We start from the raw sequence: 18,686 nt of genomic DNA on the forward strand, positions 1-18,686 counted from the left end.
CTATCTTCTGTCCCCCAGCCCCTGTAGGCATCTGGGAGGTGAATCAGCAAGTGAGAACTCTGTCTCCTTGCCTCTCAAATAATTTAAAAAAATAATTCCAGGAATCAGAAACTTAAGAAATTCACACTCAATTATATTACATTAACAAAATATCATATCTCACAAGAGACCCCTTAGAGAGATTAACTCCTATCACAAGAGCAAACAGATTTCTTTGTAACTTTGTACTTTTTCCTTAATGAATTACTTTCCTTAATGAATTACAACCTCAATTTTGACACCTTTTGAATGACTAGACAGATAACACAGCTCCATATACTAAAGATTTCTTATCTTTAATGCAAAGCTAAAAACTGTCAAATGAGAAAACTCTGAGAGGAATCATTGCTTTATGATCGGAAGAGACAATGTTTCTAATGCTCAAAAAACAAACAAAAAAACTAAAGCTGGGGCTGTTTATTGTTAATTCATTAATTCATAAAAATTAATGAATAATTTTCTAGTCAGTGTAACAGCCATCTAGCTTTGAAAATATTTGTCATAAAAGGAACGGGGGCCTGCATTGTGGTATAGCAAGTTAAGCCACAGCTTGCAGTGCCAGCATCCCACATGGGTGTCGGTTCAAGTACCGGCTGCTCCACTTCCAATCCAGCTCCCTGCTAATGCAGCTGGAAAACCAGTGGAAGATGGCCCAAGTCCTTGGAACCCTGCACCTATGTGGGGGATCCGGAAGAAGCTCCTGGCTTTGGCCTGACCCAGTCCTGACCATTGGGGCCATTTAGGGAGTGAACTATCAAGATCCTTCCCTTCCTCCCTCTTTCTCTCTCCCTCTCTCTCTGTGTAACTCTGGTTTTCAAATAAAGAAAGTCAACTTTTTTTTTTTTTTTTTAAAGGTGGTTTGACTGAGTGGGAGAACATCTGGCCTATATAAGGCCCACGAAATCATTTGGCATGGCCCTGTCATGGCAACTGCAGGGACTCAAAGTTCAATAAATTTATAGCAGGACAATTTTTAATTTAATAATTTTGTATGACCACAAATGATGTTATAAATATCCAAGTGGCCCTTGGCAGAAGAAAGGTTTGCCAGCCCAGGACTAAATTAAAGGCCTTATAAGCCTATAGTACATTCTACAAAATCCAGTGAGTTCACCACTTTAATCTATACTTCCTTATTCAATACTCTATAAATTAAACTTCTATGAAATCTGATATAACTAATGTTGAAACCAATGAGGCATAAAATAAGCATGAATTTTAAGCAACATTCAAGTGGAGATATAAATTCTAATCTCAATTTTGACACCTTTTGAATGACTAGACAGATAACACAGCTCCATACACTAAAGATTTCTTATCTTTAATGCAGAGCTAAAAACTGTCAAATGAGTAAACTCTGACAGGAATCACTGTTTTATGATCGGAAGAGAAAATGTTTCTAATGCTCAAAAACCAAACAAAACAACTAAAGCTGGGGCTGCTTATTGTTAAGTATTAGAGGTAAAGTACTATTAGATTTTTTAAAAAGCCTGCATCATATTAGATCTATGAAGTCCTGTTTGTTCCAACCAGCAACATTATATCCTCTTTTGTTTCATTTTTAATAATGTGATACGGGGCAGGTGTTGTAGTACAGTGGACTAAGCTGTCGCTTGGGGTGCCTGCATCCCACAGAGGAGTGTTCAAGTCCCTGCTCCTCCACTTCTGATCCAGCTCCTGCTAATGCCCTTGGGAAGGCTGCAGAGGATAGCCCAACTACCTCGGTTCTCCTGATGGAGTTTCTGGCTCCTGGGTTTGGCCTGGTCCGGCTCTGGCTGTTGCACACATTTGGAGAGTAAATTAGCAAATAGAAGATATCTCTCTTTGTCTCATCCTTTCTCTCTCAAATAAAAATAAATAAATTTTATTTTTTAAAAAAAGATTTTATTTATTTGACAGGTGAAGTTACAGACAGTGAGACAGAGAGAAAGGTCTTCCTTCCATTGGTTCACTCCCCAAATGGCTGCAATGGCTGGAGCTGCGCCAGTCTGAAGCCAGGAGCCAGGTGCTTCTTCCTGGTCTCCCATGTATGTGCAGGGGCCCAAGCACTTGGGTCATCCTCCACTGCTTTCCCAGACCATTGCAGAGAGCTGGACTAGAAGAGGAGCATCCGGGACTCAAACCGGCACCCATATGGGATGCAGGCACTGCAGGCGAAAGATTAAAATAGTGCACTATGGCGCCAGCCCCAAAATAAATAAATTTTAAATAAAATAAGGTGATAAAATTTTTATTATCTTGTGAAATCACAAAAGGTCAAGGAGGCCATTTGTATAACTCTGATTCTACTTATACACTTCGTCGAGGATTAGAAATGTAGGAAAAACCCAACTGGTAATAGATGCTCAATAAAAGAAAATTCACAATGTGTGAGGGAGCACACATTTTATTTTGTTATCTTTTTAAACCAACTAGTAACTAAGGTTATTATATTCTGATTATTCTTTATGTGATACACGTCCTTACATACCTAAACATTCCTTTATAGCAGAGTGCTTGATTGAGAATACTTAACTAAACAAGGTCTCTCTCTTTTTTTTTTTTTTTTGACAGGCAGAGTGGACAGTGAGAGAGAGAGACAGAGAGAAAGGTCTTCCTTTTTGCCATTGGTTCACCCTCCAATGGCCCCTGCAGCCGGCGTGCTGCGGCCGGCGCAATGCGCCGATCCTAAACCAGGAGCCAGGTGCTTTTCCTGGTCTCCCATGGGGTGCAGGGCCCAAGCACTTGGGCCATCCTCCCCTGCACTCCCTGGCCACAGCAGAGAGCTGGCCTGGAAGAGGGGCAACCAGGACAAAATCTGGCGCCCCAACCGGGACTAGAACCCGGTGTGCCGGCGCCGCAAGGTGGAGGATTAGCCTAGTGAGCCACAGCGCCGGCCTACAAGGTCTCTCAAAATCTGCCATTTTTATAGATCAATCTTCACGCATTTAAGTACAAAAACTTTTAATACTGTTCTCTCAGATAAGTCGCTGTTTCTCCACAGGTGATCTGTTAATCAGAATCACACAACAGGATTATAAGATGCAAAATTCTTGCATTGCCATCCCCAGACCTAACAAGTTTGAGAGATCTGAGGTCCTCAAATCTTTATTTTTTTTAAAGCAAGCACCAAGTGATGCTTATGTACACTAATACTTCAATTACATTTAATTAGGATTCTAAGCTCTTTCAGAACAAGAATTATACAACTTCTTCTGTAATTACCCAAAGCAGAAAATCACCATAGAGAATGCTCAGTAGCAACTAGTTTTAGAAATGCTAAAATGTCAATCATGGAGAGGACAAAGATCGCTATTCACAGCTGAATGATGACTCTGGGATGCAGAAGCCCAGAATGTGAAAACGTGAAAGGTGTTGCTTTGGCACAGCAAGAACATCCTATGGGTGAAGCACAAGGAACAAGAGTGCAACCTTGATAATAAGTACATACAGGCTGCAGTAGTAGTATCTGAATGAACATCACGGAGTTTCCCAAGATTCTGCACAACCAACGCCTGTAATTTTTCCAGTGCTCTAACACAGCAAAAACTGTATTTATTTAATCTGTAAGAGTTAACATTAGGCTTAGCTTTTCAATCTCTAACAACTGTCGATAGCTACAACTAAGCTTTCTAAATATACACAGCGAGAATAACAGCACCATTGTGAACTAATGTTAAGTTTTAGGAAGTCCAAGAATAAGAAAGGTTCAAAAAATAGTAACATATACCAATTTGCTACCACTACTAAAAGCCAGAATAAGACACAGGAAGTATAATTTTTAGCCAAAGCATGTTCTTCACAGTTGTGAGCATCAACTAGACAGGAATGATTTTCACTCAGCCAAACAAGTAAACTAAAAGTCAACCTGACAGGCCATTTTTCTCGCAAGAGGAAACCACAACACCGCAATGATACCACCTATACCAAAACATAAATGTAAAAACCACCAATGCTGGACATCCGGTGTAAGACAAGGGGCTGGATGTAATCCATGGGACTGTGTAGCCTGAAAGTATCGAGAGGAGACTGGGAAATGTTAACTACTGCTCTTCTCATCAACACAATGACAGCAACTATGTAAGTAGCTTTTGCACGTTTTAATTTACATGTGTTCTAACACTTGTTGCTTCCCACTGCGGCAAAGTTTTTTAAGGCCAGTATAAGCTTACACATCAAATGTTAAGAATTAATTCACAGTAAAAGTATATATATCTTTCTAGGAAGCTGTTAATAAGATAGCCCACACTCTATCAAACATGAAGCTACAGTCACCTTAGTTTGGATCTGGTCAGAACTTTTTCAGACTGTAAATTCTGTGGTAACCTCTATCCTACCATATATAAAACAGGAAGCAATACATAAAAGAATGTTCATTACAATCACAGAAAAAGTGAAAAGGTTTGATTTTTAATAATACTGTTTTACTGACTTTCCTCACGTAAGAAAAATCATGTAATCTAACTTCCTTGAAGAGAAATGTCAAAGTAACCTAAAACAGAAGTACATTCTTGGATGACAGAGACACAAGTGGCCACGTTCCTATAAGAAGGCTTCATTAAAATTTTAGCCAGCTAAATCGAGTAATTGACAGGAAAAACATTTTCTGACAACATCATTTAGTGATTCCACAAAATGGAAGTATATGCAAACTCCAAATCAAATCTATGTATTAAATTACTTAACTACTTACCCACAGTATACCAACTAGCATCCGTCAACTTGCTGATAATAGCCTCCTGAACAGATCCGTCAGATGTCCTTGTTTCAACAATAGCTCCAACCTTAAACATGAAACACAAATTTCCTTAGCAAATTTAGACAAACAAATCACTCCCACCAACTTTATGATCTGGTTTGGAAAAATAATATTTATGATACTTCTACCCTTATAATGCTTGAGGCTTTTATTATTTACTTACAGTGCTCATACATTTGTTATATAATTTGAGCTGTAAAACACTTTACTGTAAGTAGAGTAGCTCTTATTACTGCTATTTTATACATTAAAAATTGTGACTCAGAAAGAGGAAGTAATTTTCAGAGTCAAAGATAGGAATCTTACCTCAAAGCTTTTTCACTAGAAAATTATACATAAGAATCATAAAGCCATTAAGACAACAAAAATAGTCTCAATTTTCTTTCATGGAAATAATGAATTTTGAAATTAATGTTTGTATTTTAAGGAACCTGTTAGATAGAGATTTAGCTGGAAAGAAAGGAATGTTCCAGTTGATCTTCTTTCAGCTTCCAGAACTTTGTATATGAGCTCCTAAACAAAGTAGTGCTCTGTTAGAGCAAGGATAGATTACATAAACAAATGGCCAGAAATGAACAGAAAATGTAAAACAAGTGCCAGTATTGGGTTAAGTTGCCACTTGTGACACCTGCACCCCATACTGGAGGGCCAGCTTGAGTTCTGGCTGCTCTGCTTCTGATCCAGCTCCCTGCTAAGGAACCTGGGAAAGTAGTGGAAGATGGTCCCAGTGCTGGGCCACCACCACCAATGCAGGAGACTCACAGTTAAGGGCTCCTGTATTTTTTTTTTTTAAAGATTATTTATTTGAAAGAGCTACACAGAAAGGCAGAGGGATCCTCCATCCTCTGGCTCACTCCCCACCTGGCTGCAACAGCCGGAGCTGCACCAACCCGAAGCCAGAAGCCAGGAGCCAGGAGCCTCCGCTGAGTCTCCCACGCAGATGCAGGGGCCCAAGGACCTGGGCCATCCTCCACTGCTTTCCCAGGCCATAGCAGAGAGCTGGATACGAAGTGGAGCAGCTGGGACTCAAACCGGAGCCCCATGGGATGCTGGCCTCACAGGCTGCGGCCCCACCCGCTCCACCGCAGCGCAGGTCCCTCCTGTCTTCAGCCTGGTCCAGCCCCAGTCAATAAGGTTATTTGGGGAGTGAGCCAGTGGATGGAATTTCTGTCATTTTGCATTTCAAATCAATAAATAAGTAAATCTTAAGACAAAACATAAAATAAGCATTCATTAAATTGAGTTATGAAATGAACAGTTTACTTGGTGTATCAGAACAGAAAAAATCAGATCTATGGCACTAGTATAAAATTTAGTAGGCATCATCTCATATATGGCAACAATGTACAAATCAGTGTAAGCTATTTAAAAGATGGCAGAAAACTTGTCTATATAAAATCACTTCTGTAAAATGTTTAACATTCTTAAGCTGAAGACATTCTTCATTTGCATTTTTGTTTTCTGATTAAATTTATAACATTTTACATGTCTGTACAACAATGTATGAATTATATGAATCCATGATTCATTATTCTATATTTTAAACTGTACAATATACGTACTCTTAAAGGACCCTTTACTTGATCATCTTGCACCAACTGTGTAGTATTATCCTGTTTCAGGAGCACCTGGAAAACACGTTTGCACAGTAATCTGTATATTACTTTAAAACAATACATTTGTAGTAACATTGTAACAATGTATTTGATCAAGGCCTTCTTAGCCCCCTGTGGTCACAAGTTATTACATTGTCTTCCATTTATGTTCATGGTTTCTCTCATTAACTAGGAGCTCTGGAGTCCTCCTTCACTGCCATAGACTCAACAGTTAGCAGGTGTGCCTGCATGTAACTTGTGTTACATGTAGTACATGTACTGCCTACATGAAGGGTAAACAAATTAAAGCCACAATTCCTCTGGAACAATTAATTATGATAAGAAATTCAGTTACAAATAAGTACTTCTTTCTAAATATACAAGGTAACCATCTTTAATGGAGCAATTAACCAAATAAGTAAATTCAAATTCTAGGTTTAAGGGGTCTTCAAAAAGTTTACGGAAAATGTGTATCACGCAGGTTGGTGTCCTGGCGCAGCACATTAAGCTACTGCCTATGATGCCAGCATCCCGTATCAGAATGCTCAGCCCTGGCTGCTTCGCTTCTGATCCAGCTCCCTGATGATGTGCCTGGGAATGCAGCAGAAGACGGCCCAAGAGTGTGGGCCCCCGACATCCACGTGGGAGACCAGATGGAGTTCCCGGCTCCCGGGTCTGGCCTGGTCCAGCCCTGGCTGCTGTGGCCACTGGGGGAGTGAACCAGCAGACAGACGATCTCTTTCTGTCTCCCCCTTTCTTCCCGCCACTGCGCCGCTCAAATAAAAATAAATATAAAACCTTTATAAAAAAGAAAATGCATATCATGAAAAATTTCTCAAATTTTTGCACCAAAATAAATTTTTTCATTTTAATTTTTTTTAATTTGAGAAACAGAGACAGACAAACAAGAATGCTCCCTCATCCGCTGGTTCACTCCCCAAAGGCCTGCAGCCCCAGGAATTCAATTCATGTCTCCCATGTGGGTTATAGGGACCCAACCAGCTGAGCTATTACCTGCTACCTCCCAGAGGCACATGAGCAGGACAGTACAAACGGAAGCAGAGCTGGGACACAGGCATGCAATGCAGGCATCTTAACCACCTGGCCTAAAGCCAGGTGTCCTAATTTTTTTATTTCCATTTTCTACAAGCTTTTTGAATTACCCTCATATGTCTAAGACGCCCCTGAAATGATCACAATACTAAAAATGGTGAAAATTATCAAAAAAAATCCAAATATTTAGTAAATCAAATTTTGTATAGCTGACACAATCACAAGGCTATAGGAAACAGAAGCAGGGATTAATGTCAAATGACATTCCATTAACATTTGAAGAGAAGTTTCATCAGACCAAAATTTAAACAGGAATGGTAAATAAATTCATTTATCTACCACACAAATCACAGTCCTTTGGTTCAACGGTTCTCAAACATTCACATGGATCAGAAACATTTGGGGAACTTCGTTTAGACACAGTGACTGGACTCACCCCGAGTTTCTCATTCAGTACGTCTGGGGTGGAAGCCTGAGAATCTGCATTTTCAGAAAGTTTCTCAGGTGAAGCTCATGCTATCCGTCTAGAGGCCACATCTAGAGAACGATTGCTCTAGTTCATTCATTCATTCAACAACTTTTGAGAACCTACTACACATCAAGAAGTGTTGGGGGCCGGCGCCGCGGCTCACTAGGCTAATCCTCCGCCTAGCGGCGCCGGCACACCGGGTTCTAGTCCCGGTCGGGGCGCCGGATTCTGTCCCGGTTGCCCCTCTTCCAGGCCAGCCCTCTGCTGTGGCCAGGGAGTGCAGTGGAGGATGGCCCAGGTGCTTGGGCCCTGCACCCCATGGGAGACCAGGAAAAGCACCTGGCTCCTGGCTCCTGCCATCGGATAAGCGCGGTGCGCCGGCCGCAGCGCGCCAACCGCGGCGGCCATTGGAGGGTGAACCAACGGCAAAGGAAGACCTTTCTCTCTGTCTCTCTCTCTCACTGTCCACTCTGCCTGTCAAAAAAAAAAAAAAAAAAAAAAAGAAGTGTTGGGGATAGAACACTTCAGACATTACCTCTTTTTGTGCTGCTTAATTCTGCTAGGAGACTATCAGATACACGTGAACAAATAAAGCAAATTGCAAACTACTAGCTTAGCATGATCCAAAAATAAGAACAGAGTAGTGATATGATGAGCACAGTCCAAAGTCTAGAAAGCCACAACAAATTTTTCTGGAGTGGTATCAAGGTGGACTTTTAGGAACTGCACAGCTTTATAATGTCCCCACTGTGCATGTAATCATGATGACTTCTGTGTCAAAGCAACGGAGATTATTTGAAAACATGTTCAATCGAGGGAAATCACGGGAAGGCAACACAGAAAATGTTAACTGAAGTACTTCTGAGAGGTAAGGCACGGATATTAATCCATCTACAATTTTTCTGCATTTCCAAATAATTTTTTCAAAGGAAAGCATTTATTCCTGTTAACGAAAGCATCTGAAAAATGAACTTCTTCAATCATTTTTAATGCTGTCTTAACAATATAATTCCTAATGTACTTTTTTCCCAATCACTCTAATTGTCTACCTGAACATTACCGAAGGGGAGAAAACAGTGTATAGCCTAAATAAGTTTACTACCACAAGCAGGAAAGAGCCAAATGCCAGGGAGCACAGTGAGCATGGTATCTGATAGAAGCCTTCTGGAATAATTTCTCATTTTGAGTATTCTTCTCTGTCTATTCTCATTGTGCTTTTGCTGTGAGTTTACGTAACAGAGCTTTCCATAATGATGATTCAATAAATAAGACTGATTTGCATTCACCCCCTTCCCCAGTTTCTTCCATCCAGGCAATACAACTGTTGCATAAAATATTACCTTAACTTTCACCAGCCTTTTCACAGTTTTAATCTTTGCCTCACAGAAGGCACCGCGGTACTTGGCACTGACATCCGTTCCCACTGTCAGGTAGGCAGGCTCATCCGCCGCCTGGGGGAGGAACACAAACTGTGAAAGCCACCACTATTTCTCCCTGCCTCAACCTCAAGTGTCATTAAACGGTTCTGTATTTAACAAGAACAGTACAACTATGTGCTTACTAGTTATCACCGAAAATTTGAAAAATACCCCTAAAGCAAATACTTTGTTAACAACCCTTCATTTGATATACTGATGCCCTGATACCATAAAACATTTTAAAGCTGTAATTGAAAATTATCAGTAAGGAAATACAATGATTTTTTTTCTCCAGATACATAATGTTTCAAAAGTTGCTCGCTTCACATTAGAAATGGAAAAATGAGGAAAAAACAGAAAAAGCCTATTTCCTGGAAATGTCTCATAAAACTCTGGAGTTATTTATTTATGGCCTCTTAATAATTATTTTCCAATTAAAAGCAATACTGCTGTCAAAATTAACACTAACAATACATAATTAAATGTTTATTGATAGTTACATAAAGGCAACATCTTTTTGGACACAGTGTAACTCACAGATAAGAAACGAAGCAAATCCTTCCCATAAGGAGTATCTCCGGAAAATTCATTGCTAAAAGCTGCAAGTATAAGGTTTACCTCTGAATTCAGCTGATGAGTGCAGATAAGAACTGATGGCTCAAGACTTGTGGCCAACCCTGGTTTACCACGCTGATCTTCTTGGCGTAAAAAAATAAGCTTTCCTGAGAAATGTCTCCTTGTAGCAAATGGCCACAATCACAGTGATGCACCGAAAGACGTGCGCCATTTCCTTCTGTGCTTCATTCTAATCCTGACAGCGACAGGATGACAACCATCTCAATCTGCCACTTTACCTATTTTTTTTCTAAAGAGTGCCCCTACAAGTTCAATTCCACGTGGCTAAGGGCAAAGGTAACAGTGTGCCCTTCAGAGAGAGATTTCCGAGCCGAAAACAATTCTTCATTTTCCCAGCGAGTTTTCCCAAGTAATATCCAAGCTGGATGCGTCACTTCGAGAAAACAGGAAGACAAGAAAAGCTCTGGGGACACACCGTATTTCAGGGCTGACTATACTGGAATCGGGTACCTATGAGAGTGAGTGCATGTAGAAATAATGCAAACTGAAGAGGAATACTTTAGGCCAACAAGTACCTAAAACCTAAGAGGTCTCCCTTTGCTTTTAAACATCCCCAGTGTGATGTGTGTGTGTGTGTGTGTGTGTGTAGGGGGGTGTGCATACACACTGCACGGCGGCTCTAGGTTTTAAATATCTATCATAAACTCCAACTCTGCAGCCACCGAAGTTTGCTCTATCCCCAGAAGGAATATCTCCTCTCCTCCACGCACCTATCCTGTCCCTGAAAATCGGCCATAGGGGGAAGAAAACAATTTTCCAAAAGAAAAAAAAAATCCCCTAAAAGCACCAAAGCAGGACAAAAGCTTCCCTTCTACAGAGGTGGCTGCCGGCGCAGGAAGTGTTTAAAAATACGAGCCGAGAGGACCACGATCGTGGGCTGCAGCGGCTTTGCAAAGTGCGAACCGCGGCGGCGGGGCTGAGCGGACGCACGTACCGCGGCTCGCCCATTCAACAAAGTGCGGCTCGGGGCCGGGAGCCGCGACCCGGCCCCCGGGGCGGCGCTGCGCGCCCACACCCCCACCCCAACACGTACCTTCATTTTCACGGGCGATCTGTGGGGGTCCAGCTCAGCGAGCTCTCCCGCCGCCGCTGCAGCCGAGGGGAGGAGAGAGAGAGACACACAGACGCGGAATCAGCGACCCGGCCGAGCAAAGTAAACACACGCAGCGCCCGCGCCGGCCCGGGGGCTCGGACCCTCGCAGGGCGCGCGGCCCGGGGCGCGGCGAGCAGCCCACGCGCGCCGAGAGGGCAGCGCGCTCCGCCCCGCAGCCCGGCGGCGGCGGCCCACCGCGCCCCCGCCCGCCGGCCACTTGGACCGGAACGCTCAACTCGGAGCCCAGGACGGAGCGCTCGGGGGAGACGGGCAGGGCGCCGCCCGCGCAGCCCCGGGACCCCCCCTCCGGCCCCGGCGGCCGCCCCCGGGACACCCCGAGTCCAGCCCGCGCGCCCCGCCTCCGCGGCTCGGCCCCCTCGGCCCGCCCCGGGCCCGCGGTGGCGGCAGCCGAGTGTCACGGCGCCATTGCTCTCTCCTCCCTGCGCTCTGCACCATGTCAGGAAGCAGAAGCGCTCCTCCGGCCCGCGGGGCAGGGGGCCGCGGCCTGCAGCCGGGGAGCTGCGCGCGCCCGGGGGGGACCCGCGCCGTGGGCAGCGGGCCCGGGGGGCGCCGCGAGGAGGAGGAGGAGGAGGAGGAGGAGGAGGAGGAGGAGGGGAGGCGGCCCGGACGGGGTGTGGGAGGGGAGGGGAGCCGCACCGCGGCGGCCGCCGCCTCCTCCCGCGCGCCCGCCTCAACTTTTTTGTACAGCCCGGAGCGGGACCAGCCCCCCGCGCCCCCTCGGCTCCTGCCAGGCGCCGCCGCGGACTTGGGGGCCGGCTCTGCCCCGCTGCTCCCCGCGCGGAAGCAAACTTAGCGGCGCGGCCAACCCCACAGCCATTTTCCCGGGGCGCCGGGGGGAAGCGGCGGCGGCGGCGGCGGCGGGTCCGGCAGTGCAGCCCCCTGCCCCTGCGCTCGGCGCGCCGCCCGCCCCGTCTCCGAAGCCTCCAACTGCACCGGGACCCCGGGCAGCGGCACCAGCTGCTACTGCCGCTCCGTCCATTCAGCTGCCCCGCTGCCCTGCCCGCCACCTACCCGCTGCGGGTCGACTGCGCGCTGTCAGCTCTCTCGAGTCCCCCGCCCCTCCGACCCCCGTGGGCCCCCGTCCGGGCAGCACCACTCCCGGCCGCGGCGGCAGTCCCTGCGCCCGGTTCCCCACTCGCCCCGATTTACTGCCACAATCCACCAAATAACAAGCTGTTGAGCAGACTCGCTTCTACACGAACTCCTATTGGCTACCCGTGACGCCGAAGAGCTTGGGATTGGAGCCCGCTGCCTGCCGTTCTCATTGGATGCATCTCTGAAACTTCACGGATTGGTGCGAGAAACAGCAGGTAGGACATCTTCTACTTGTGATTGGCTGGCTCCGCAGACTGACGCGATTGGGGAGTCGGGGGATGGAGTAGGCGAGTCCTGAGATGCAATTGGCTGAGGCGACTCCGGATGTGCTTGACTGAGCACCGATTGGTGCACCGAGGGGTCAGGAAGAGCAGTTCGGCACGAGGATTGGCGGTGCAGTGTCCCATGGAAACGGAACCCAGAACTGCAGCCAGGCGCTCGCACGGGGGCGGGGCAGGGTCCCTCCAGAGCGCCTGCGCTAAACCCGCTTCTCGGCGCCATTTTGTCCTGGCAGCGGTGGCCGCGGCTCTACCGCATTTTGTGTTTGTGGACCGAAGGGCTAGGCGTCTTCCTCCGGTAGGTCGACTTCAGTGCGGCACGCGTCCACCTGCCCGTCCAGGGCAGCTCCGAGTGGAGGTCGGAGGACTCGCAGAGCAGTCTCGAAGGGCAGTGGGCAGCCGCGGGTGTCCGAGCGGCTGGGGGATGGCGCAGCTGCAGAGGCGCTAGCACCGGAAGTGGAGGGGCTGGAGGCGGCCATGGCCGAGTAAGTTCCCGGAGCGGCGGGGTGGGGAGCAGGGGCGGGCGGAGAGGGGGCGAGGCTTCCTCTCCCGCCGAGAGCGAGCGAGAAAGAGGCGGTGGGAAGTCGCACACGTCCGCCTCGGCGGGGAAGCTGCGGGTCCCCGAGGGCGGGGGGGGGCGGTGTCCTGCGGTCGCGCCGCTCCGGACAGTCTGGCTCCCGACCTGAGGCGTTGCGGGGCCTGGCGCGGGCGGCCTCCCTCACGGAGGGCGTGGGCGGGGAGGGTGCCGAGCGAGCGAGGCCCCCGCCGCCGGCTGGAGCGGCCGCGGCCGTGGTTGTCGTCGAGGGCTGAGGCCCTCTCCCCTCGCGCGCCTGGGGCGGACGGGGGTCTCGTTCTGCTGCCCGCTTCCCGTCCGGCTGATGCTGACTTCTCCCGCAGCCCCGAGTGGAATCGGGTTACTTCGTAGGATGAAACATGAACTTGGGAAATAGCGCTAATCCATCTTGGCTGAGTTTACTCCGCACGGGGACAGCAAAGCAGCGCGTGTGTGTGTGTGTGTGTGGCTCGCGCCAGCGCTCCTAGCGAGGCTCGCTCACCTGCATGGGTGCTTGTCCTTAGTCCTCGTGTGTGTGTGTGTGTGTGTGTGTGTGTGTGTGTGGCTCGCGCCAGCGCTCTCAGCGAGGCTCGCTCACCTGCACGGGTGCTTGTCCTTGGTCCTCGTGTGTGTGTGTGTGTGTGTGTGTGTGTGTGTGTGTGGCTCGCGCCAGCGCTCTCAGCGAGGCTCGCTCACCTGCACGGGTGCTTGTCCTTAGTCCTCGTGTGTGTGTGTGTGTGTGTGTGTGTGGCTCGCGCCAGCGTGTGTGTGTGTGTGTGTGTGTGTGTGGCTCGCGCCAGCGCTCCCAGCGAGGCTCGCTCACCTGCATGGGTGCTTGTCCTCAGTCCTCGTGTTTGGAAACCTGTTGAGGGTGCTGGTGCTCAAGGCTGCCAAGTGAATGGCTGACTCTGTGGTTGGGTGGGTGTGGGGGCAGCTGTGCTGCAGGACGCTGGACATTTCATTGACACGTCTCCCGAGGTAGCACTGCGGTGAGAAGTCTCTAGAACCGGAAGGGCCCCTCAGAGAGGTTCTCCTGGGCATAACCTGTGCGTGACCGAGAAGGGAGGGAGCATGGTTGAAGGGCGTTGGCTTTGGCCCAGGGTTCGAATGACCTCTGAGGTGACATTTTAGGGTGAAATCCCAAAATTAGATACTCGCATGGTTTTCATTTCTGGATTTGAAAGCAATGATTTCTTCGTGAAACGCAGAATACTTTCAGGATCTTCTCTCTTTAAAACTTTATGATACAGAAAAGGTTTTGTCAGAGTATTTAGGAATGAAGCAGCTTTTTTACAGAAAATCAGAAAACTCTCAGCTTCCACTATCTGTTTTTAAAGTGCTTTTATCTTATACAAATAGGTAATGCAGTGGGTATTTGGAAGTTATTTTTTAAAAAATACTCAGGAAAATAAAGGTATCTTGGATTTCCTCCACTGAAAGGTAATTACAGTTTACACTGTATTACATTTTATTTTCATACAGAAGGTTTTGCTTTTTTTTATGGCTTTTGTTCTGAACCATTCAAACAGTGCTAATTTTGTTTTACTGTTTTATTTGTAGGAAACGTTGGGAACATTGGAAACTTTGTCCATAAGGCATCCTTCATGGCTACATAATATTATATAGAATAGATGAATAGTAACTTGTAAGTGCAATAATATGTCAGTAAATATTCTTGTACATCTTTTAGCAAAATATTGTTCATAAGAACTCAAAACAGTGGCTAAAATGTCTAGATACGTGGATTTCGCTGCACAACCCTGAATTTTTTTTTTTTTTAAGATTTATTTATTTGAGAGAAGAGTTACAAGCAGAGATAGGGAGAGACAGACAGGTCTTCCATCTGCTTGTTCACTCCGGGAATGGCCACAACAGCCAGAGCTGGGCCCATCTGAAGCCAGGAGCCAGGAACTTCTTGTAGATCTCCCATGTGAGTGCAGGGACCCAAGCAGTTGGGCCATCCTCTTCGGCTTTTCCGGGCCATTAGCAAAGAGCTTGATGGGAGAGGAGCAGCCAGGACTCAAACTGGCGCCCAGATGGGATGCCTGTGCCTCAGGTGGAGGCTTAACTTACTACCCCCACAGCACCAGCCCATCTGATTATTACTTAGAAATAAGTTCCTAGAAGTAGAAACAAAGACCAGAGGGATTTGTGTTAAGGCTTTGGATGCTTGTGCGATTGTCCCCCGGATTTTCTATTTTAAGTTTTGAATTTTATCTCTTGGATTTGTAAAACTTTTTTCACTTAAGAATGGTTGACCGTTCATAGAGTGCTACACAGAAATGACATTTAGGGCATACTAAGAACAAGTTGTGTTATGGTGTAGTGAGGTGATTTTAACTGCACTATGTTTTCCTGCAGTCTTCCCTAGAAAGTTTCCCTTCGTGGTGTGCTTTCTCCTTCAGTGTTTTTGTGACCTCCTCCCCCGTCCATGCCTTCCATTAGGGTTTCTTTGCAGTTGTGTGGCTCTTCCTCAGTTTGAGATTATGTTCCCAACAGACAGCTTGTATTTTTGTCACTGTTAGTTCCTGCACCTGATTGATACATGATAGGTGCTTGTAAATATTTCCTATGAATGTTTATCTACATTTGTACACAAAATATGTGAAGAAAGCTAGTTAGTTTTTATAACCAGTGATTCTCTTCAGAAAATTGTGTTCCACAGATACTATCCTAACCTTTAAATTTTTTAATATTCTAGATTAATATAATGCTGAATTGGTTTGTAACTGGCAATAAAATACAGATTGAGAGAATCCATTAATATTAAAGTACTAGTTTGTCATTGCCGGTCTTTTAAATTCCTCAGTCCTTTTTTAAGGATTTTATAATATCTTAAAGTGAAAATGAGTATGAATATGAACAGTTGCTGTACCATCTCAATTACAAAGAAATTGTCAAATTTGAAAGAATGATTTGGTAACGGTTTCACAGGAAAGTATAAAATAATTAGCTGCCCATTATGGTGTTTTTGTCCAGAATCAAAATCAAGACATCTTTATGAGTCAGTTTGTCTATTAATGTGGGTCTCATTTCTATGTTTTTTAAGGAGTACCTAATATTTTTATTACAGAACACTATGAGAATTATAATTTTTTTTAACCAATGAGAACTCTACAATGTAAGAAGAGATCTTACCAGTGAGTGTTCAAGAGCAAAATGTTACTGTTTTTGTTTCTCACTTTTTTTTTTTTTAAAGATTTCTTTATTTGATAGGTGGAATTACAGACAGAGAGAGGGAGAGACAGAGAAGTCTTCCAGCTGCTGGTTAACTCGCCATATGGCTACAGTGGCTGGAGCTGGGTCCATCCAAAGTCAGGAGCCAAGCGTTTATTCTGGGTCTCCCTTCCAGGTGCAGGGCCCAAGCACATGGGCTGTCTTCCACTGCTTTCCCAGGCGCATTAGCAGGGTACTGGATCGGAAGTGGAGCAACTGGGACTCTGTCTATATGGGATGCTGGCGCCACAGGCAGAGGCTCAACTTACTATGCCGCAGCACCAGGCCCTGTTTTTTTCTAAGTTGTGAATATCTGAGGTATAACATATACAAAATTAAAATAAATCTTTGTTTTTTAGATTAAGACTGATTTTGTGGAACAGTGAAGCAAGATGTTACAGTTGACTTGAGATGCTTTCTGTTGAAGATTCTGTTTCTGGTACGTAATTTTACTTAATTATCCTAAAGTAATCAAGATTGGCCATGTAATGTGTATATGTCTCTTGAAAAATGGTAGAATTTAACTGTGGTTATTTCTGTAAATGTCAGTATATGTTCAGAAATGGAACTGATTGCAATGTTAAATGGAGCTGCTTTTCTAAAGATTTAGCTATTTTTTTGGAAAGTTACGTAATTCACTTGTAACGATAGCAGACTGCGCTCTCTAGATGGTCTTTTGCTATGTTAGATTTCACCGCTATTTTTTAGGACCACATGGAAACAGATAGTGGTTTTCTTTCACATATAATTTAGACTAGAATGACAGCATGTTTTAGGACTTCGATTCCAGTAGATCTAGGTTACCTAATGACTTTGTGGAACGATCTTTGTTCTGTCAGTAAAAAGGAGGACATGGTCAAACATGTGGAAAGTTAGTCTAAGTAGCTCTTTCAAAAGAATTGAGCAATTTAAATAGCTTCTTAAACATTTAAACAATGGCTTCTGATCCCATTTGTGAAGGGTTTAATTAATGAAAATTAATGAAAAAATGCAAACTGCGTGAATTTAAAAAAATTTTTGCCCCAAAATGGACTCATTTTTAAATTCCATTTTCCTGTAGATTTTGTGAAGCCACCTTGCACAATCAGCTGCGATTTCTAAGAGACAAATTGTCTTAGAAAACAAAGCAAAATGAAATATATTTAGTGATTATTGAAAATTTCTCAGTGATAGTGAGATATTAGAAGAAAGGATACTCTGGTTGAATGGAAGGTTGTGAGCAAAGATGTGATTATATAAGCGAAGTCATGTTAAACAGTGAGTGAACCAGTGTGGAAGGGATGCCTTGGCTTAGGATTATGTTAAGAAAATTGTGTACAGGGGTCAGCTTGTCAGTGTCTCCAGAGTTAGCTTCACATCGAGATCATTTGGAATCCTTGCCCTCTAGTCAGGTTTCTAGAGAACTTTGAAAGGTGCAGTATGAGCAGAAATTGAAGATTATCTTTGTTTTTGTTTTGTTTTCAAGTTTTGTAAATCATAATGGAGCTAAACAAAAAAATGCCACTTTTAATCCCAATCTAACATATTTTGAAAATTTCCTTATATGCAAGTTCTTTCTTTAATTTTTGCTTTTGTTTGTGCCTTTAACATCCTAATGCTTATTAGAATTATTCAGTGTGATTGCATGGTCTCTGTAATAATTTTAATATCTGAAAATATTTCATCAGACTGCTTTGTCTTTTACTTCATTTTTGTTTTGCATGACAATTTAGGAATCTTTTTTTTTTTCTTTTAAGATTTTATTTATTTATTTGAAAGAGTTACAAGAAGCAGAGGCAGAGAGAGAGGTCTCCCATCTGCTGGTTCACTGCGCAGATGGCCGCAATGGCTGGAGCTGGGCTGATCAGAAGCTAGGAGCCAGGAGCTTCTTCCAGGTTTCCCACGTGGGCGCAGGGGCCCAAGCACTTGGGCCATTTTCTACTGCTTTCCCAGGCACAGCAGAGAGCAGGATTGGAAGTAGGGCAGCCAGGACTTGGACTGGTGTCTTTGGAGGAGGTGGGCACTGCAAACAGTAGCTTTACCTGCTACACCACAGCGCTGGCCCCCAATTTAGGGTTTTTATTTTTTATTTTTTATTTTCATTTTTTGACAGGCAGAGTGGACAGTGAGAGAGACAGAGAGAAAGGTTTTCCTTTTGCCGTTGGTTCATCCTCCAATGGCTGCCGCAGCCGGTGCACTGCAGCCAGCGCACCGCGTTGATCCGATAGCAGGAGCCAGGTACTTATCCTGGTCTCCCATGGGGTGCAGGGCCCAAGGACTTGGGCCATCCTCCACTGCACTCCCTGGCGGCAGCAGAGAGCTGGCCTGGAAGAGGGGCAACCGGGAAAGAATTTGGTGCCCCGACCGGGACTAGAACCCGGTGTGCCGGTGCTGCAAGGCGGAGGATTAGCCTAGTGAGCCGGGGCGCCGGCCCAATTTAGGGTTTTAATACTTAAATATTGAGCTGCAATTACTAGCTATGTGCATCGAGTATTTTATGACT

At 45.3% G+C, this 18,686-nt stretch overlaps 1 protein-coding gene and 1 long non-coding RNA gene across 14 annotated transcripts in view; one reads left to right on the forward strand and one right to left on the reverse strand.

Moving 5' to 3' along the window:
- ARID4A (AT-rich interaction domain 4A) overlaps positions 1-12,296 on the reverse strand; it is an 82,620-nt gene extending 70,324 nt beyond the window's left edge. Inside the window, exons 1-5 of one of the 2 annotated variants that reach the window (XM_089309647.1) lie at positions 12,278-12,296; positions 10,982-11,037; positions 9,235-9,345; positions 6,340-6,405; positions 4,712-4,802 (exon numbers count right to left, since the gene is read on the reverse strand). In XM_089309647.1, coding sequence (XP_089165773.1) covers positions 4,712-4,802; positions 6,340-6,405; positions 9,235-9,345; positions 10,982-10,987 — 274 coding nt within the window. In that variant the 5' untranslated portion in view covers positions 10,988-11,037; positions 12,278-12,296. Of the gene's footprint in view, positions 1-4,711; positions 4,803-6,339; positions 6,406-9,234; positions 9,346-10,981; positions 11,038-12,073 lie in introns of both variants that reach the window. The other variant, XM_051822211.3, reaches the window with a different exon arrangement.
- Positions 12,297-12,613: 317 nt separating this feature from the next.
- The window catches only part of LOC103351263 (uncharacterized), an 84,251-nt gene continuing 78,178 nt past the window's right edge, over positions 12,614-18,686 (forward strand). For 7 of the 12 annotated variants that reach the window (XR_016217763.1, XR_016217760.1, XR_016217759.1 and 4 more), the window contains exons 1-2: positions 12,624-12,920; positions 16,564-16,643. This is a non-coding gene — a long non-coding RNA (uncharacterized LOC103351263). Of the gene's footprint in view, positions 12,921-14,548; positions 14,634-16,563; positions 16,644-18,686 lie in introns of all 12 variants that reach the window. The other 5 variants (XR_016217765.1, XR_011380690.2, XR_016217764.1 and 2 more) reach the window with 4 other exon arrangements.

Source organism: Oryctolagus cuniculus, chromosome 12 (genome assembly GCF_051225735.1).
Source record: "Oryctolagus cuniculus isolate XC-2025 breed Fujian yellow rabbit chromosome 12, ASM5122573v1, whole genome shotgun sequence".
NCBI lineage: Eukaryota > Metazoa > Chordata > Mammalia > Lagomorpha > Leporidae > Oryctolagus > Oryctolagus cuniculus.